Source organism: Nerophis ophidion, linkage group LG11 (assembly GCF_033978795.1).
Source record: "Nerophis ophidion isolate RoL-2023_Sa linkage group LG11, RoL_Noph_v1.0, whole genome shotgun sequence".
In the NCBI taxonomy this organism is placed as follows: domain Eukaryota; kingdom Metazoa; phylum Chordata; class Actinopteri; order Syngnathiformes; family Syngnathidae; genus Nerophis; species Nerophis ophidion.
In genome coordinates, this window is record NC_084621.1 from 69,231,152 (window position 1) to 69,247,366 (window position 16,215).

The following is a 16,215-nucleotide window of genomic DNA, read 5'->3' on the forward strand; positions in this document are numbered from 1 at the left end:
CTCAAACTTTCACATACTCTTAATATCCAATTGTAGTCATTATTAATAAACAGAATCAGATATACTACATCCATCATCTTCATACAAAAAGTACACATAAATATATATCCTCACTTTAAATGCAGTTGGCTTTCGGCCCCTGGCCAAAGTTTTTTATCCCAATGTGGCCCCTAAACTAAAAAGTATGGACATAGTACAATAGGGTAGTTCCAAAATATTAAGGAATTGTGCATTTAGTGATAAAAGCATGACATTTGGTAGACTTATAGCCAAAGGCATTCTCAAAAGATTTGGATGTGGAAACATCATGAATTGGGCTTCACGGTGGCAGAGGGGTGAGTGCGTCTGCCTCACAATACAAAGTTCCTGCAGTCCTGGGTTCAAATCCAGGCTCGGGATCTTCCTGTGTGGAGTTTGCATGTTCTCCCCGTGAATGCGTGGGTTCCCTCTGGGTACTCCGGCTTCCTCCCACCTCCAAAGACATGCACCTGGGGATAGGCCCCTCCCACCTCCAAAGACATGCACCTGGGGATAGGCCCCTCCCACCTCCAAAGACATGCACCTGGGGATAGGTTGATTGGCAACACTAAATGGTCCCTAGTGTGTGAATGTGAGTGTGAATGTTGTCTGTCTATCTGGGTTGGCCCTGCTATGAGGTGGCGACTTGTCCAGGGTGTACTCCGCCTTCCGCCCGATTGTAGCTGAAAGGGAATAAGCGGTAGAAAATGGATGGATGGATGGACATCATGAATTTTCAACATGGTGCTCATGGCAGCCATCTTTCAAAATGTCCGCCAGCAACAACTGTTTTCTTATGAATGATGGATTTAATATGATATTTCAGGCTTATTTACTATTCATACTACTTGGTAAATGTCTTTTGTATAGCGGAACATTTTCATAGAAAATTCAAAATGGTTGGATATGGATGATCTCTATGTTTAATTATACATTTATCTTGATGCAGAATTTGAATTGGGAACTTTGGAATTTCTAAGAATCTTCTTTTTATCTCAAAATACTCATGTTAAGCAAGGGAAACTTAGGGTCTATGGTATACAGTATAGTTCTGGTGTTGACACCAGGACTGTATGTACCCCACACGTGTCCTCCTTGGTATACAGTATAGTTCTGGTGGTGACACCAGGACTGTATGTACCCCACACATGTCCTCCTTGGTATACAGTATAGTTCTGGTGTTGACACCAGGACTGTATGTACCCCACACGTGTCCTCCTTGGTATACAGTATAGTTCTGGTGTTGACACCAGGACTGTATGTACCCCACACGTGTCCTCCTTGGTATACAGTATAGTTCTGGTGTTGACACCAGGACTGTATGTACCCCACACATGTCCTCCTTGGTATACAGTATAGTTCTGGTGTTGACACCAGGACTGTATGTACCCCACACGTGTCCTCCTTGGTATACAGTATAGTTCTGGTGGTGACACCAGGACTGTATGTACCCCACACATGTCCTCCTTGGTATACAGTATAGTTCTGGTGTTGACACCAGGACTGTATGTACCCCACACGTGTCCTCCTTGGTATACAGTATAGTTCTGGTGTTGACACCAGGACTGTATGTACCCCACACGTGTCCTCCTTGGTATACAGTATAGTTCTGGTGTTGACACCAGGACTGTATGTACCCCACACATGTCCTCCTTGGTATACAGTATAGTTCTGGTGTTGACACCAGGACTGTATGTACCCCACACGTGTCCTCCTTGGTATACAGTATAGTTCTGGTGTTGACACCAGGACTGTATGTACCCCACACGTGTCCTCCTTGGTATACAGTATAGTTCTGGTGTTGACACCAGGACTGTATGTACCCCACACATGTCCTCCTTGGTATACAGTATAGTTCTGGTGTTGACACCAGGACTGTATGTACCCCACACGTGTCCTCCTTGGTATACAGTATAGTTCTGGTGTTGACACCAGGACTGTATGTACCCCACACATGTCCTCCTTGGTATACAGTATAGTTCTGGTGTTGACACCAGGACTGTATGTACCCCACACGTGTCCTCCTTGGTATACAGTATAGTTCTGGTGTTGACACCAGGACTGTATGTACCCCACACATGTCCTCCTTGGTATACAGTATAGTTCTGGTGTTGACACCAGGACTGTATGTACCCCACACGTGTCCTCCTTGGTATACAGTATAGTTCTGGTGTTGACACCAGGACTGTATGTACCCCACACATGTCCTCCTTGGTATACAGTATAGTTCTGGTGTTGACACCAGGACTGTATGTACCCCACACATGTTCTCCTTGGTATACAGTATAGTTCTGGTGTTGACACCAGGACTGTATGTACCCCACACGTGTCCTCCTTGGTATACAGTATAGTTCTGGTGTTGACACCAGGACTGTATGTACCCCACACATGTTCTCCTTGGTATACAGTATAGTTCTGGTGTTGACACCAGGACTGTATGTACCCCACACATGTCCTCCTTGGTATACAGCTCTCTTAACATGCTCTTCTAGGGCAGCCTTATTAGGGGCGACTGGTTGCACATTGTGCCTCTTTGCAAATAACTTCCTCCTTGCCGTATAGATTTCTGTACATGTGTTGCTTCGGTCATAGATTAAGATAACAAACCTCTCAATTGTGGCCATTACCTCCTGTGGTATGTCTTCCGGGGCTGAAGACACTTTCAACAGGGCATGTGTAAGTTCTGGAAGCACAGACCATACAGCCCATGCAGTCTTGTTCCCATGGCCAACAAAGCTTGACACAGTGTCACAACCCGTCAATGCCTGGAAGACTGCTAGTGCACATGCTTTCTCCGGCCCAAACCCAATTTCATGGGCTGCCAAATTCTTACCAGTACCAAAAGCCAACCAAAGCTCATCCTCTGGTTGTAGAGTCTGAGCCACTGCCACAGTCAGCACCACAACATCAGTATCAACTGTTTCAATCATAATTTTGTGGTGGCCCTTTCTTGCTGCATGTGACTATGTGCAATAACATGTGACTATGTGCAATAACATGTGACTATGTGCAATAACATGTGACTATGTGCAATAACATGGGACTATGTGCAATAACATGTGACTATGTGCAATAACATGCGACTATGTGCAATAACATGCGACTATGTGCAATAACATGCGACTATGTGCAATAACATGTGACTATGTGCAATAACATGTGACTATGTGCAATAACATGTGACTATGTGCAATAACATGTGACTATGTGCAATAACATGTGACTATGTGCAATAACATGTGACTATGTGCAATAACATGTGACTATGTGCAATAACATGTGACTATGTGCAATAACATGTGACTGTGCAAAACATGCGACTGTGCAATAACATGTGACTATGTGCAAAACATGTGACTATGTGCAATAACATGCGACTATGTGCAATAACATGTGACTATGTGCAATAACATGTGACTATGTGAAATAACATGCGACTATGTGCAATAACATGCGACTATGTGCAATAACATGCGACTATGTGCAATAACATGCGACTATGTGCAATAACATGTGACTATGTGAAATAACATGCGACTGTGTGCAATAACATGCGACTGTGTGCAATAACATGGGACTGTGTGCAATAACATGTGACTATGTGCAATAACATGTGACTATGTGCAATAACATGTGACTATGTGCAATAACATGTGACTATGTGCAATAACATGTGACTATGTGCAATAACATGTGACTATGTGCAATAACATGCGACTATGTGCAATAACATGCGACTATGTGCAATAACATGCGACTATGTGCAATAACATGTGACTATGTGCAATAACATGTGACTATGTGCAATAACATGTGACTATGTGCAATAACATGTGACTATGTGCAATAACATGGGACTATGTGCAATAACATGTGACTATGTGCAATAACATGTGACTATGTGAAATAACATGCGACTATGTGCAATAACATGCGACTATGTGCAATAACATGGGACTATGTGCAATAACATGTGACTATGTGCAATAACATGTGACTATGTGCAATAACATGTGACTATGTGCAATAACATGTGACTATGTGCAATAACATGCGACTATGTGCAATAACATGTGACTATGTGCAATAACATGTGACTATGTGCAATAACATGTGACTATGTGCAATAACATGTGACTATGTGCAATAACATGTGACTATGTGCAATAACATGTGACTATGTGCAATAACATGTGACTATGTGCAATAACATGTGACTATGTGCAATAACATGTGACTATGTGCAATAACATGTGACTATGTGCAATAACATGTGACTATGTGCAATAACATGCGACTATGTGCAATAACACGCGACTATGTGCAATAACACGCGACTATGTGCAATAACATGTGACTATGTGCAATAACATGTGACTATGTGCAATAACATGTGACTATGTGCAATAACATGGGACTATGTGCAATAACATGTGACTATGTGCAATAACATGTGACTATGTGCAATAACATGGGACTATGTGCAATAACATGTGACTATGTGCAATAACATGCGACTATGTGCAATAACATGCGACTATGTGCAATAACATGCGACTATGTGCAATAACATGTGACTATGTGCAATAACATGCGACTATGTGCAATAACATGTGACTATGTGCAATAACATGTGACTATGTGCAATAACATGCGACTATGTGCAATAACATGCGACTATGTGCAATAACATGTGACTATGTGCAATAACATGCGACTATGTGCAATAACATGCGACTATGTGCAATAACATGGGACTATGTGCAAAACATGTGACTATGTGCAATAACATGTGACTATGTGCAATAACATGCGACTATGTGCAATAACATGTGACTATGTGCAATAACATGTGACTATGTGCAATAACATGTGACTATGTGCAATAGCATGCGACTATGTGCAATAACATGTGACTATGTGCAATAACATGCGACTATCCGCTTCCTCATGCGTGCAATCCATGTCCGATCTGGGAGACGTGGCTTGCTAAGGACTTCCATGTCACTTGTGATGACAAGCTCTTTATCCTCCTGCACAAATTGGAGGTGGGAGGGGCTTATCCCCAAGTGCATGTCTTTGTGGTGGGGAGGGGCCTATCTCCAGGTGCATGTCTTTGGAGGGGGGGGGGGCTAGCCCCAGGTGCATGTATTTGGAGGTGGGGGGGGGGGCTACCCCCGAGTGCATGTCTTTGTGGTGGTGGGTGGCGGGTCTATCCCCAGATGGATGTCTTTGGAGGTGGGAGGGGCCTATCCCCAGATGCATATCTTTGGAGGTGGGAGGGGCCTATCCCCAGATGCATGTCTTTGGAGGTGGGAGGGGCCTATCCCCAGATGCATATCTTTGGAGGTGGGAGGGGCCTATCCCCAGATGCATGTCTTTGGAGGTGGGAGGGGCCTATCCCCAGATGCATATCTTTGGAGGTGGGAGGGGCCTATCCCCAGATGCATGTCTTTGGAGGTGGGAGGGGCCTATCCCCAGATGCATGTCTTTGGAGGTGGGAGGGGCCTATCCCCAGATGCATGTCTTTGGAGGTGGGAGGGGCCTATCCCCAGATGCATGTCTTTGGAGGTGGGAGGGGCCTATCCCCAGGTGCTTGTCTTTGGAGGTGGGAGGGGCCTATCCCCAGATGCATGTCTTTGGAGGTGGGAGGGGCCTATCCCCAGATGCATGTCTTTGGAGGTGGGAGGGGCCTATCCCCAGATGCATGTCTTTGGAGGTGGGAGGGGCCTATCCCCAGATGCATGTCTTTGGAGGTGGGAGGGGCCTATCCCCAGATGCATGTCTTTGGAGGTGGGAGGGGCCTATCCCCAGATGCATGTCTTTGGAGGTGGGAGGGGCCTATCCCCAGATGCTTGTCTTTGGAGGTGGGAGGGGCCTATCCCCAGATGCATGTCTTTGGAGGTGGGAGGGGCCTATCCCCAGATGCATGTCTTTGGAGGTGGGAGGGGCCTATCCCCAGATGCATGTCTTTGGAGGTGGGAGGGGCCTATCCCCAGATGCTTGTCTTTGGAGGTGGGAGGAAGCCGGAGTATCCCGAGGGTAGAACACACTCACAGGAAGAACATGCAACTGCCACACAGAAAGACCCCGAGCCTGGGGATTGAACCCAGGACCTTAGTATTGTGATGCACATGCACTAAACCCTGTGCCACTGTGCTGCTTCTAACAAACCATACTGCCAGCGATTATAAGTACGTCAATATAAAGAATCAATGTCATCAAATCCACTAAAGTGATTTCTTATTTGGCATGATATTACCTACTGGTGTCCCACAGAGAACAATGCTAGGACCCGTGAAGATGATGTTTATTCAAAACTGGGGCTGTTTAACTCATGCCATAAATGGCAAAGCATTAATAATGCATGTATAGATGCAGACTAGTCACACATACATTCGTGCAAAGCAAAGTGACAAGTTTCACATCCAAATAAACCCTAGATGCCATTTGAGGTGTAGCTATTTGCAAGTATTGAACAAATAACCTGCAATTAAGTACAGCATTTAAAAAAATATTCCTGTACGTCCATCTTTTGAAGTCTATGTAAATTATGCGCACAATTAATTTACTTTGATTATTTGTGACTAATCAAAATACAAAAGCGCGATTAATCTGATTCAACAGTGTAATTGTTTGACAGCTCTTTCAAAAAGTAAATATAAAACAATAATTGGCCTCCTTCCTGCAGCTAAACCTTCATCTCCTAACCCTCCATGAGATGAAATAACAGCACACCCATTACTTCCTTCTTCAAACTTTGATGGCACTAGCTGCAGATGGAAATGGGGGCTGCCGCTATAAATCCAGCAGAGGGCGCTGTGTCAATGTAGATTTTGTAAGTATACTTGTATATATTTACAACTATTGAAAATGGGGGGAGGATTTTTAATTTTTTTTTGTCATGAAAAAGGGAGGTTTTTGTCATGAAAAAGGGAGGTATTTTGGGTAGGTGCACTAACTGTAAGTGTATCTTGTGTTTTTTATGATGATTTAATAAAAAAAATAAAATGAAAATAAAAATAAAAAACATTTTAAAAAATTATTCTGCGGTGCTTGGGGACCACTGGTTTAGAGTAGCAGATGTCGGCTTTTTGATGTATGATTGACAATTGTTATCATCGGGGGTCATTGTGTGTAAACATAGATATGGTGTTCCACAGGGCTCAGTACAAGAACCCCTCACGTCTCATCCACCTTCTTTTGCTGCCTGCTTTTCATCAACCCTGGAGAGGTTTTACTCATTTAAAACTAAACCCACAAAATGAATAATAATATTCACCTTTATCCTTTTTCACTCACTACAGCATATATTTTACTGACATGAATATCTCTCCCAAACACACTTCAGGGTTCATAAGCTGTTGTGCACCTACTTTGAAAGTGGAATTGTGGGAGTCAAAGTGTGTTTTACAATCTCGTCTTTTCAAAAGTGTTTTACAATCTCGTCTTTTCAAAAGTGTTTTACAATCTCGTCTTTTCAAAAGTGTTTTACAATCTCGTCTTTTCAAAAGTGTTTTACAATCTCGTCTTTTCAAAAGTGTTTTACAATCTCGTCTTTTCAAAAGTGTTTTACAATCTCGTCTTTTCATCCGTGCAAATGGCTCACAACACAAATCAATGGATCAATAATCTTCTTTTTCTGGCCTCTCTCCCAATAAACCAGGTTATAATATTTCCAATTTTCCATCTCCTCCTTCCCGCTTCAAGCACTTGGGAACCTCCAAAAGTTTTGAAAGAGAGAAAGGTGTAGTGGAAGAAAAGCAGGGAGGAGAAGTTTGAAGGTGCAGAGGGAGCGTAAGGCAAGATGGAGAAAAGTCTGAGAGTGGCCTCATTTTTTCCATTTCCTCTTCCCACCATCAACTCCTTCTCTCTGTTTGCCTCGGCACAGGACAACAATGAAAGAAGGTTGTGGAAAGAGATGCCCTTCACACCTCTGACCAGTCCACATAGCTCGGTTGGTAGAGTGGCCGTGCCAACAACTTGAGGGTTGTAGGTTCGATTCCCGCTTCTGCCATCCTAGTCACTGCTGTTGTGTCCTTGGGCAAGACACTTTACCCACCTGCTCCCAGTGCCACACACACTGGTTTAAAAAATGTAACTTAGATATTGGGTTTCACTATGTAAAGCGCTTTGAGTCACTAGAGAAAAGTGCTATATAAATATAATTCACTTCACTTCACACTGTGGACTGGGGTGAAAACAAGAAAGGCAGATTTACACGGACATCATTCCTGAGACATGAGAAGCACTTTGTGCCAAGTTTTTGAGTCTTACAAATGGCACACAGTCCCAATGTAGAAAAGTGGTCTGCAGAGGACAATCCACAGTGTGTCCCCCGGGGATCAGTAGTCAAACCCCCAACCTGAATCCACAGTGTGTCCCCCGGGGATCAGTTGTCAAACCCCCAACCTGAATCCACAGTGTGTCCCCCGGGGATCAGTAGTCAAACCCCCAACCTGAATCCACAGTGTGTCCCCCGGGGATCAGTAGTCAAACCCCCAACCTGAATCCACAGTGTGTCCCCCGGGGATCAGTAGTCAAACCCCCAACCTGAATCCACAGTGTGTCCCCCGGGGATCAGTAGTCAAACCCCTAACGTGAATCCACAGTGTGTCCCCCGGGGATCAGTAGTCAAACCCCTAACCTGAATCCACAGTGTGTCCCCCGGGGATCAGTAGTCAAACCCCTAACCTGAATCCACAGTGTGTCCCCCGGGGATCAGTAGTCAAACCCCCAACCTGAATCCACAGTGTGTCCCCCGGGGATCAGTAGTCAAACCCCTAACGTGAATCCACAGTGTGTCCCCCGGGGATCAGTAGTCAAACCCCCAACCTGAATCCACAGTGTGTCCCCCGGGGATCAGTAGTCAAACCCCCAACCTGAATCCACAGTGTGTCCCCCGGGGATCAGTAGTCAAACCCCTAACGTGAATCCACAGTGTGTCCCCCGGGGATCAGTAGTCAAACCCCCAACCTGAATCCACAGTGTGTCCCCCGGGGATCAGTAGTCAAACCCCTAACGTGAATCCACAGTGTGTCCCCCGGGGATCAGTAGTCAAACCCCTAACGTGAATCTACAGTGTGTCCCCCGGGGATCAGTAGTCAAACCCCCAACCTGAATCCACAGTGTGTCCCCCGGGGATCAGTAGTCAAACCCCTAACGTGAATCCACAGTGTGTCCCCCGGGGATCAGTAGTCAAACCCCTAACGTGAATCCACAGTGTGTCCCCCGGGGATCAGTAGTCAAACCCCTAACCTGAATCCACAGTGTGTCCCCCGGGGATCAGTAGTCAAACCCCCAACCTGAATCCACAGTGTGTCCCCCGGGGATCAGTAGTCAAACCCCCAACGTGAATCCACAGTGTGTCCCCCGGGGATCAGTAGTCAAACCCCTAACGTGAATCCACAGTGTGTCCCCCGGGGATCAGTAGTCAAACCCCTAACGTGAATCTACAGTGTGTCCCCCGGGGATCAGTAGTCAAACCCCTAACGTGAATCCACAGTGTGTCCCCCGGGGATCAGTAGTCAAACCCCTAACGTGAATCCACAGTGTGTCCCCCGGGGATCAGTAGTCAAACCCCTAACGTGAATCCAAAGTGTGTCCCCCGGGGATCAGTAGTCAAACCCCTAACCTGAATCCACAGTGTGTCCCCCGGGGATCAGTAGTCAAACCCCCAACCTGAATCAGACAGTGTGTCCCCCGGGGATCAGTAGTCAAACCCCTAACGTGAATCCACAGTGTGTCCCCCGGGGATCAGTAGTCAAACCCCTAACGTGAATCCACAGTGTGTCCCCCGGGGATCAGTAGTCAAACCCCTAACGTGAATCCACAGTGTGTCCCCCGGGGATCAGTAGTCAAACCCCCAACCTGAATCCACAGTGTGTCCCCCGGGGATCAGTAGTCAAACCCCCAACCTGAATCCACAGTGTGTCCCCCGGGGATCAGTAGTCAAACCCCTAACGTGAATCCACAGTGTGTCCCCCGGGGATCAGTAGTCAAACCCCTAACCTGAATCCACAGTGTGTCCCCCGGGGATCAGTAGTCAAACCCCTAACGTGAATCCACAGTGTGTCCCCCGGGGATCAGTAGTCAAACCCCCAACCTGAATCCACAGTGTGTCCCCCGGGGATCAGTAGTCAAACCCCCAACCTGAATCAGACAGTGTGTCCCCCGGGGATCAGTAGTCAAACCCCCAACCTGAATCAGACAGTGTGTCCCCCGGGGATCAGTAGTCAAACCCCTAACGTGAATCCACAGTGTGTCCCCCGGGGATCAGTAGTCAAACCCCTAACCTGAATCCACAGTGTGTCCCCCGGGGATCAGTAGTCAAACCCCCAACCTGAATCCACAGTGTGTCCCCCGGGGATCAGTAGTCAAACCCCCAACCTGAATCCACAGTGTGTCCCCCGGGGATCAGTAGTCAAACCCCCAACCTGAATCAGACAGTGTGTCCCCCGGGGATCAGTAGTCAAACCCCCAACCTGAATCAGACAGTGTGTCCCCCGGGGATCAGTAGTCAAACCCCTAACGTGAATCCACAGTGTGTCCCCCGGGGATCAGTAGTCAAACCCCTAACATGAGCATCGTAGACAAGGAGATCAAGTACCCTAAAATCCGGACTATAAACTGCTCATTTCTTCCTACGATTTGACCTCTGCGGCTTATAAAACAGTGTGGCTAATTTATGGATTTTTCTCGTTGACACCCAGGATGGAAATATTAAAAAATAATAAAACTAGCTAAGACACTGAAAATGTGTGTAATTGTTTGTGCTGTGGTGCCATCTTTTGGACGAGTTTGCTCACTGCATGTGCTGCAGTGTTGCATTGCCCTTCTGTTTAGAGCTGTCAACCGGAACTACAAGTGCTGTTCCGTCTTCTAGTCATCCATAACGTTCCTACTCGTACGAATTCTTCATTCATCACTCCAAGCAATGTTTGTAAGTATTACAATATAACTAAACAATTCTTTGTTCCTAAACCTTCCCATGTGCGATGTCAAGTTTTTTCATGTGTATTTGTATGTGCTATTGTAATGTAAAGAAGCTAGCGTTGTTAGCATTAGCTAATATGCTAACACGTTTACAAGTGTCTGAATTAGTATTATTAACCAACAATGGCATTCATTTTGTATTGTTTCACTTTCACAAATTCCTCAGTAAATTCCGCAAAACATCAGCATGGAGTTATTGAGTCTGTTTAGCTGATTGGAGAGCTAGCTTGCGCAGCTAGCTGGTCCATGACCATGACTTGTGTTTTGTTTGAACACCTGTTTTACTGCCGTGTTACAAACACCGTTTGGAAACGATTAAGGTGTGTAAATAAACATTCACAGAATATTTCTGTGTAAATGACTCATTTCACAACATCTGCGACTTATAGTCCCGTGCGGCTAATATATGGAAAAAAAAATGTTTCACCTAAAATCAAGTGAGCAGTCTGGAAAATACGGTACCTGCTAAGTTTATTAGCGGCTTTTGTTAGTTTTTCTTGTCTCACTTTCAGCCTTTGCCTGTCAGAGGTAGCCACGGCCAGTCAATTGCATGATTGGTTGAGATGACTTTTATGCCCTTTTTGATGCCACCCTGGCCAGAAAAGGGAGCCATGCCTGCTGCCAAGAAAAGGCCGAAGCTGACCAACACGCCGGATTGTAGTCAGCTGGAGGCGTGTCTTCATGAAATTAAACAATGGATGTCCGCTAACTTTTTGCAACTTAACGCCAAAAAAACGGAAATGCTGATTATCGGTCCTGCTAGACACCGACCTCTATTTAATAATACAACTTTAACATTTGACAACCAAATAATAAAACAAGGTGACTCGGTAAAGAATCTGGGTATTATCTTTCACCCAACTCTCTCCTTTGAGGCACACATTAAAAGCGTTACTAAAACGGCCTTCTTTCATCTCCGTAATATCACTAAAATTCGCTCCATTTTGTCCACTAAAGACGCCGAGATCATTATCCATGCGTTTGTTACGTCTCGTCTCGATTACTGTGACGTATTATTTTGGGGTCTCCCCATGTCTAGCATTAAAAGATTACAGTTGGTACAAAATGCGGCTGCTAGACTTTTGACAAGAACAAGAAAGTTTGATCACATTACGCCTAGACTGTATATACCTTTATATACATATATACATACATGTATACCTATACTGTATATACCTTTATATACATATATACATACATATATACCTATACTGCATATACCTTTATATACATATATACATACATATATACCTATACTACATATACCTTTATATACATACATTTATACCTATACTGTATATACCTTTATATACATATATACATACATACCTATACTATATAAACCTTTATATACATATATACATACATATTTTTGTAACATTTCTCTATTTTGTTTCCTTTTAAACCCCCGTTATTTACTTTTTACTTTTTTTTTAATTGATCTCAACTCTGTAGACTGCTGCTGGAATTTTAATTTTCCTGAAGGAACTCTCCTGAAGGAATCAATAAAGTACTATCTATCTATCTATCTATCTATATATATATACCTATACTGTATATACCTTTATATACAAATATACATACATATATACCTATACTGTATATACCTTTATATACATATATACATACATATATACCTATACTGTATATACCTTTATATACATATATACATACATATATACCTATACTGTATATACCTTTATATACATATAGACATACATATATACCTATACTGTATATACCTTTATATACATATATACATACATATATACCTATACTGTATATACCTTTATATACATACATATATACCTATACTGTATATACCTTTATATACATATATACATACATACATACATACCTATACTATATATACCTTTATATACATATATACATACATATTTTTGTAATATTTCTCTATTTTGTTTCCTTTTGCTGCTGGAATTTTAATTTTCCTGAAGGAACTCTCCTGAAGGAATCAATAAAGTACTATCTATCTATCTATATATACCTATAATGTATATACCTTTATATACAAATATACATACATATATACCTATACTGTATATACCTTTATATACATATATACATACATATATACCTATACTGTATATACCTTTATATACATATATACATACATATATACCTATACTGTATATACCTTTATATACATATATACATACATGTATACCTATACTGTATATACCTTTATATACATATATACATACATATATACCTATACTGTATATACCTTTATATACATATATACATGCATATATACCTATACTGTATATACCTTTATATACATATATACCTATACTGGCTCACCTGCACTGGCTCCCTGTGCACCTAAGATGTGACTTTAAAGTTTTACTACTTACGTATAAAATACTACACGGTCTAGCTCCATCCCTATCTTGCCGATTGTATTGTACCATATGTCCCGGCAAGAAATCTGCGTTCAAAAGACTCCGGCTTATTAGTGATTCCCAAAGCCCAAAAAAAGTCTGCGGGCTATAGAGTGTTTTCATTTCGGGCTCCAGTACTCTGGAATGCCCTTCCGGTAACAGTTGGAGATGCCACCTCAGTAGAAGCATTTAAGTCTCACCTTAAAACTCATCTGTATACTCTAGCCTTTAAATAGACCTCCTTTTTAGACCAGTTGATCTGCCGCTTCTTTTCTTTCCCCTGTGTCCCCCCCTCCCTTGTGGAGGGGGTCCGGTCCGATGACCATGGATGAATTACTGGCTGTCCAGAGTCGAGACCCAGGATGGACCGCTCGTTGGGACCCAGGATGGACCGCTCGCCTGTGTATCGGTTGGGGACATCTCTACGCTGCTGATCCGCCTCCGCTTGGGATGGTTTCCTGTGGACGGGACTCTCGCTGCTGTCTTGGATCCACTTTGAACTGAACTCTCGCGGCTGTGTTGGAGCCACTATGGATTGAACTTTCACAGTATCGTGTTAGACCCGCTCCACATCCATTGCTTTCGGTCCCCTAGAGGGGGGGGGGGTTGCCCACATCTGAGGTCTCTCCAAGGTTTCTCATAGTCAGCATTGTCACTGGCGTCCCACTGGATGTGAATTCTCCCTGCCCACTGGGTGTGAGTTTTCCTTGCCCTTTTGTGGGTTCTTCCGAGGATGTCGTAGTCGTAATGATTTGTGCAGTCCTTTGAGACATTTGTGATTTGGGGCTATATAAATAAACATTGATTAATTGATTGATTGATTCATGTTAGGCTGCCTACAGACTAGGAGTTATTGTAATTGATATTAAGGAGGAGTGTGTCTCCACCACTGAAGCTGCTTCTGGGCTCCAACTGATGACTCACTGCTTGTTTCCATTGGAAAATGTTTGCCTAATGTTTGCGATGGCTGTGAGCCGCTGGGCTGACGGGAAGATGTCCTTTCTTGTTGTGTCAGCAGTCTTTCCAACGCAGTGCCACGGCCTAAAGGGGACTTCAAGGAGCAAGTCAACAAGGAACTTTCCTTACCGCTTGAACAGTCGTGGCCTCGCCAGCCTCCCTCGCACTGACATCGGTCTGGAGCCACGCAGCGGCCGTGGACGCACTCCGTGGTGCAGCGAGCTGGGGATGACACACAACACTCGCTGGTCATGACACACAACACTCGCTGGTCATGACAGACAACACTCGCTGGTCATGACAGACAACACTCGCTGGTCATGACACACAACACTCGCTGGTCATGACAGACAACACTCGCTGGTCATGACACACAACACTCGCTGGTCATGACAGACAACACTCGCTGGTCATGACACACAACACTCGCTGGTCATGACAGACAACACTCGCTGGTCATGACACACAACACTCGCTGGTCATGACAGACAACACTCGCTGGTCATGACACACAACACTCGCTGGTCATGACAGACAACACTCGCTGGTCATGACAGACAACACTCGCTGGTCATGACAGACAACACTCGCTGGTCATGACAGACAACACTCGCTGGTCATGACAGACAACACTCGCTGGTCATGACAGACAACACTCGCTGGTCATGACAGACAACACTCGCTGGTCATGACAGACAACACTCGCTGGTCATGACAGACAACACTCGCTGGTGATGACAGACAACACTCGCTGGTCATGACAGACAACACTCGCTGGTCATGACAGACAACACTCGCTGGTCATGACACACAACACTCGCTGGTCATGACACACAACACTCGCTGGTCATGACAGACAACACTCGCTGGTCATGACACACAACACTCGCTGGTCATGACAGACAACACTCGCTGGTCATGACAGACAACACTCGCTGGTCATGACAGACAACACTCGCTGGTCATGACAGACAACACTCGCTGGTCATGACAGACAACACTCGCTGGTCATGACACACAACACTCGCTGGTCATGACACACAACACTCGCTGGTCATGACACACAACACTCGCTGGTCATGACAGACAACACTCGCTGGTCATGACATACAACACTCGCTGGTCATGACAGACAACACTCGCTGGTCATGACACACAACACTCGCTGGTCATGACAGACAACACTCGCTGGTCATGACACACAACACTCGCTGGTCATGACAGACAACACTCGCTGGTCATGACACACAACACTCGCTGGTCATGACAGACAACACTCGCTGGTCATGACACACAACACTCGCTGGTCATGACAGACAACACTCGCTGGTCATGACACACAACACTCGCTGGTCATGACAGACAACACTCGCTGGTCATGACACACAACACTCGCTGGTCATGACAGACAACACTCGCTGGTCATGACAGACAACACTCGCTGGTCATGACAGACAACACTCGCTGGTCATGACAGACAACACTCGCTGGTCATGACAGACAACACTCGCTGGTCATGACAGACAACACTCGCTGGTCATGACAGACAACACTCGCTGGTCATGACAGACAACACTCGCTGGTCATGACAGACAACACTCGCTGGTCATGACAGACAACACTCGCTGGTCATGACAGACAACACTCGCTGGTCATGACAGACAACACTCGCTGGTCATGACAGACAACACTCGCTGGGGATGACAGACAACACTCGCTGGGGATGACAGACAACACTCGCTGGTCATGACAGACAACACTCGCTGGTCATGACAGACAACACTCGCTGGTCATGACAGACAACACTCGCTGGTCATGACAGACAACACTCGCTGGGGAT

General features: G+C 44.8%; 1 protein-coding gene across 3 annotated transcripts in view; it reads right to left on the minus strand.

Annotated features, from left to right (window-relative positions):
• LOC133562400 (platelet endothelial aggregation receptor 1-like) overlaps positions 1 to 16,215 on the minus strand; it is a 157,639-nt gene that overhangs the window by 48,298 nt on the left and 93,126 nt on the right. For all 3 annotated transcript variants that reach the window (XM_061916580.1, XM_061916579.1, XM_061916581.1), the window contains exon 6: positions 14,505 to 14,597. In XM_061916580.1, coding sequence (XP_061772564.1) covers positions 14,505 to 14,597 — 93 coding nt within the window. The remainder of the gene's footprint in view (positions 1 to 14,504; positions 14,598 to 16,215) is intronic.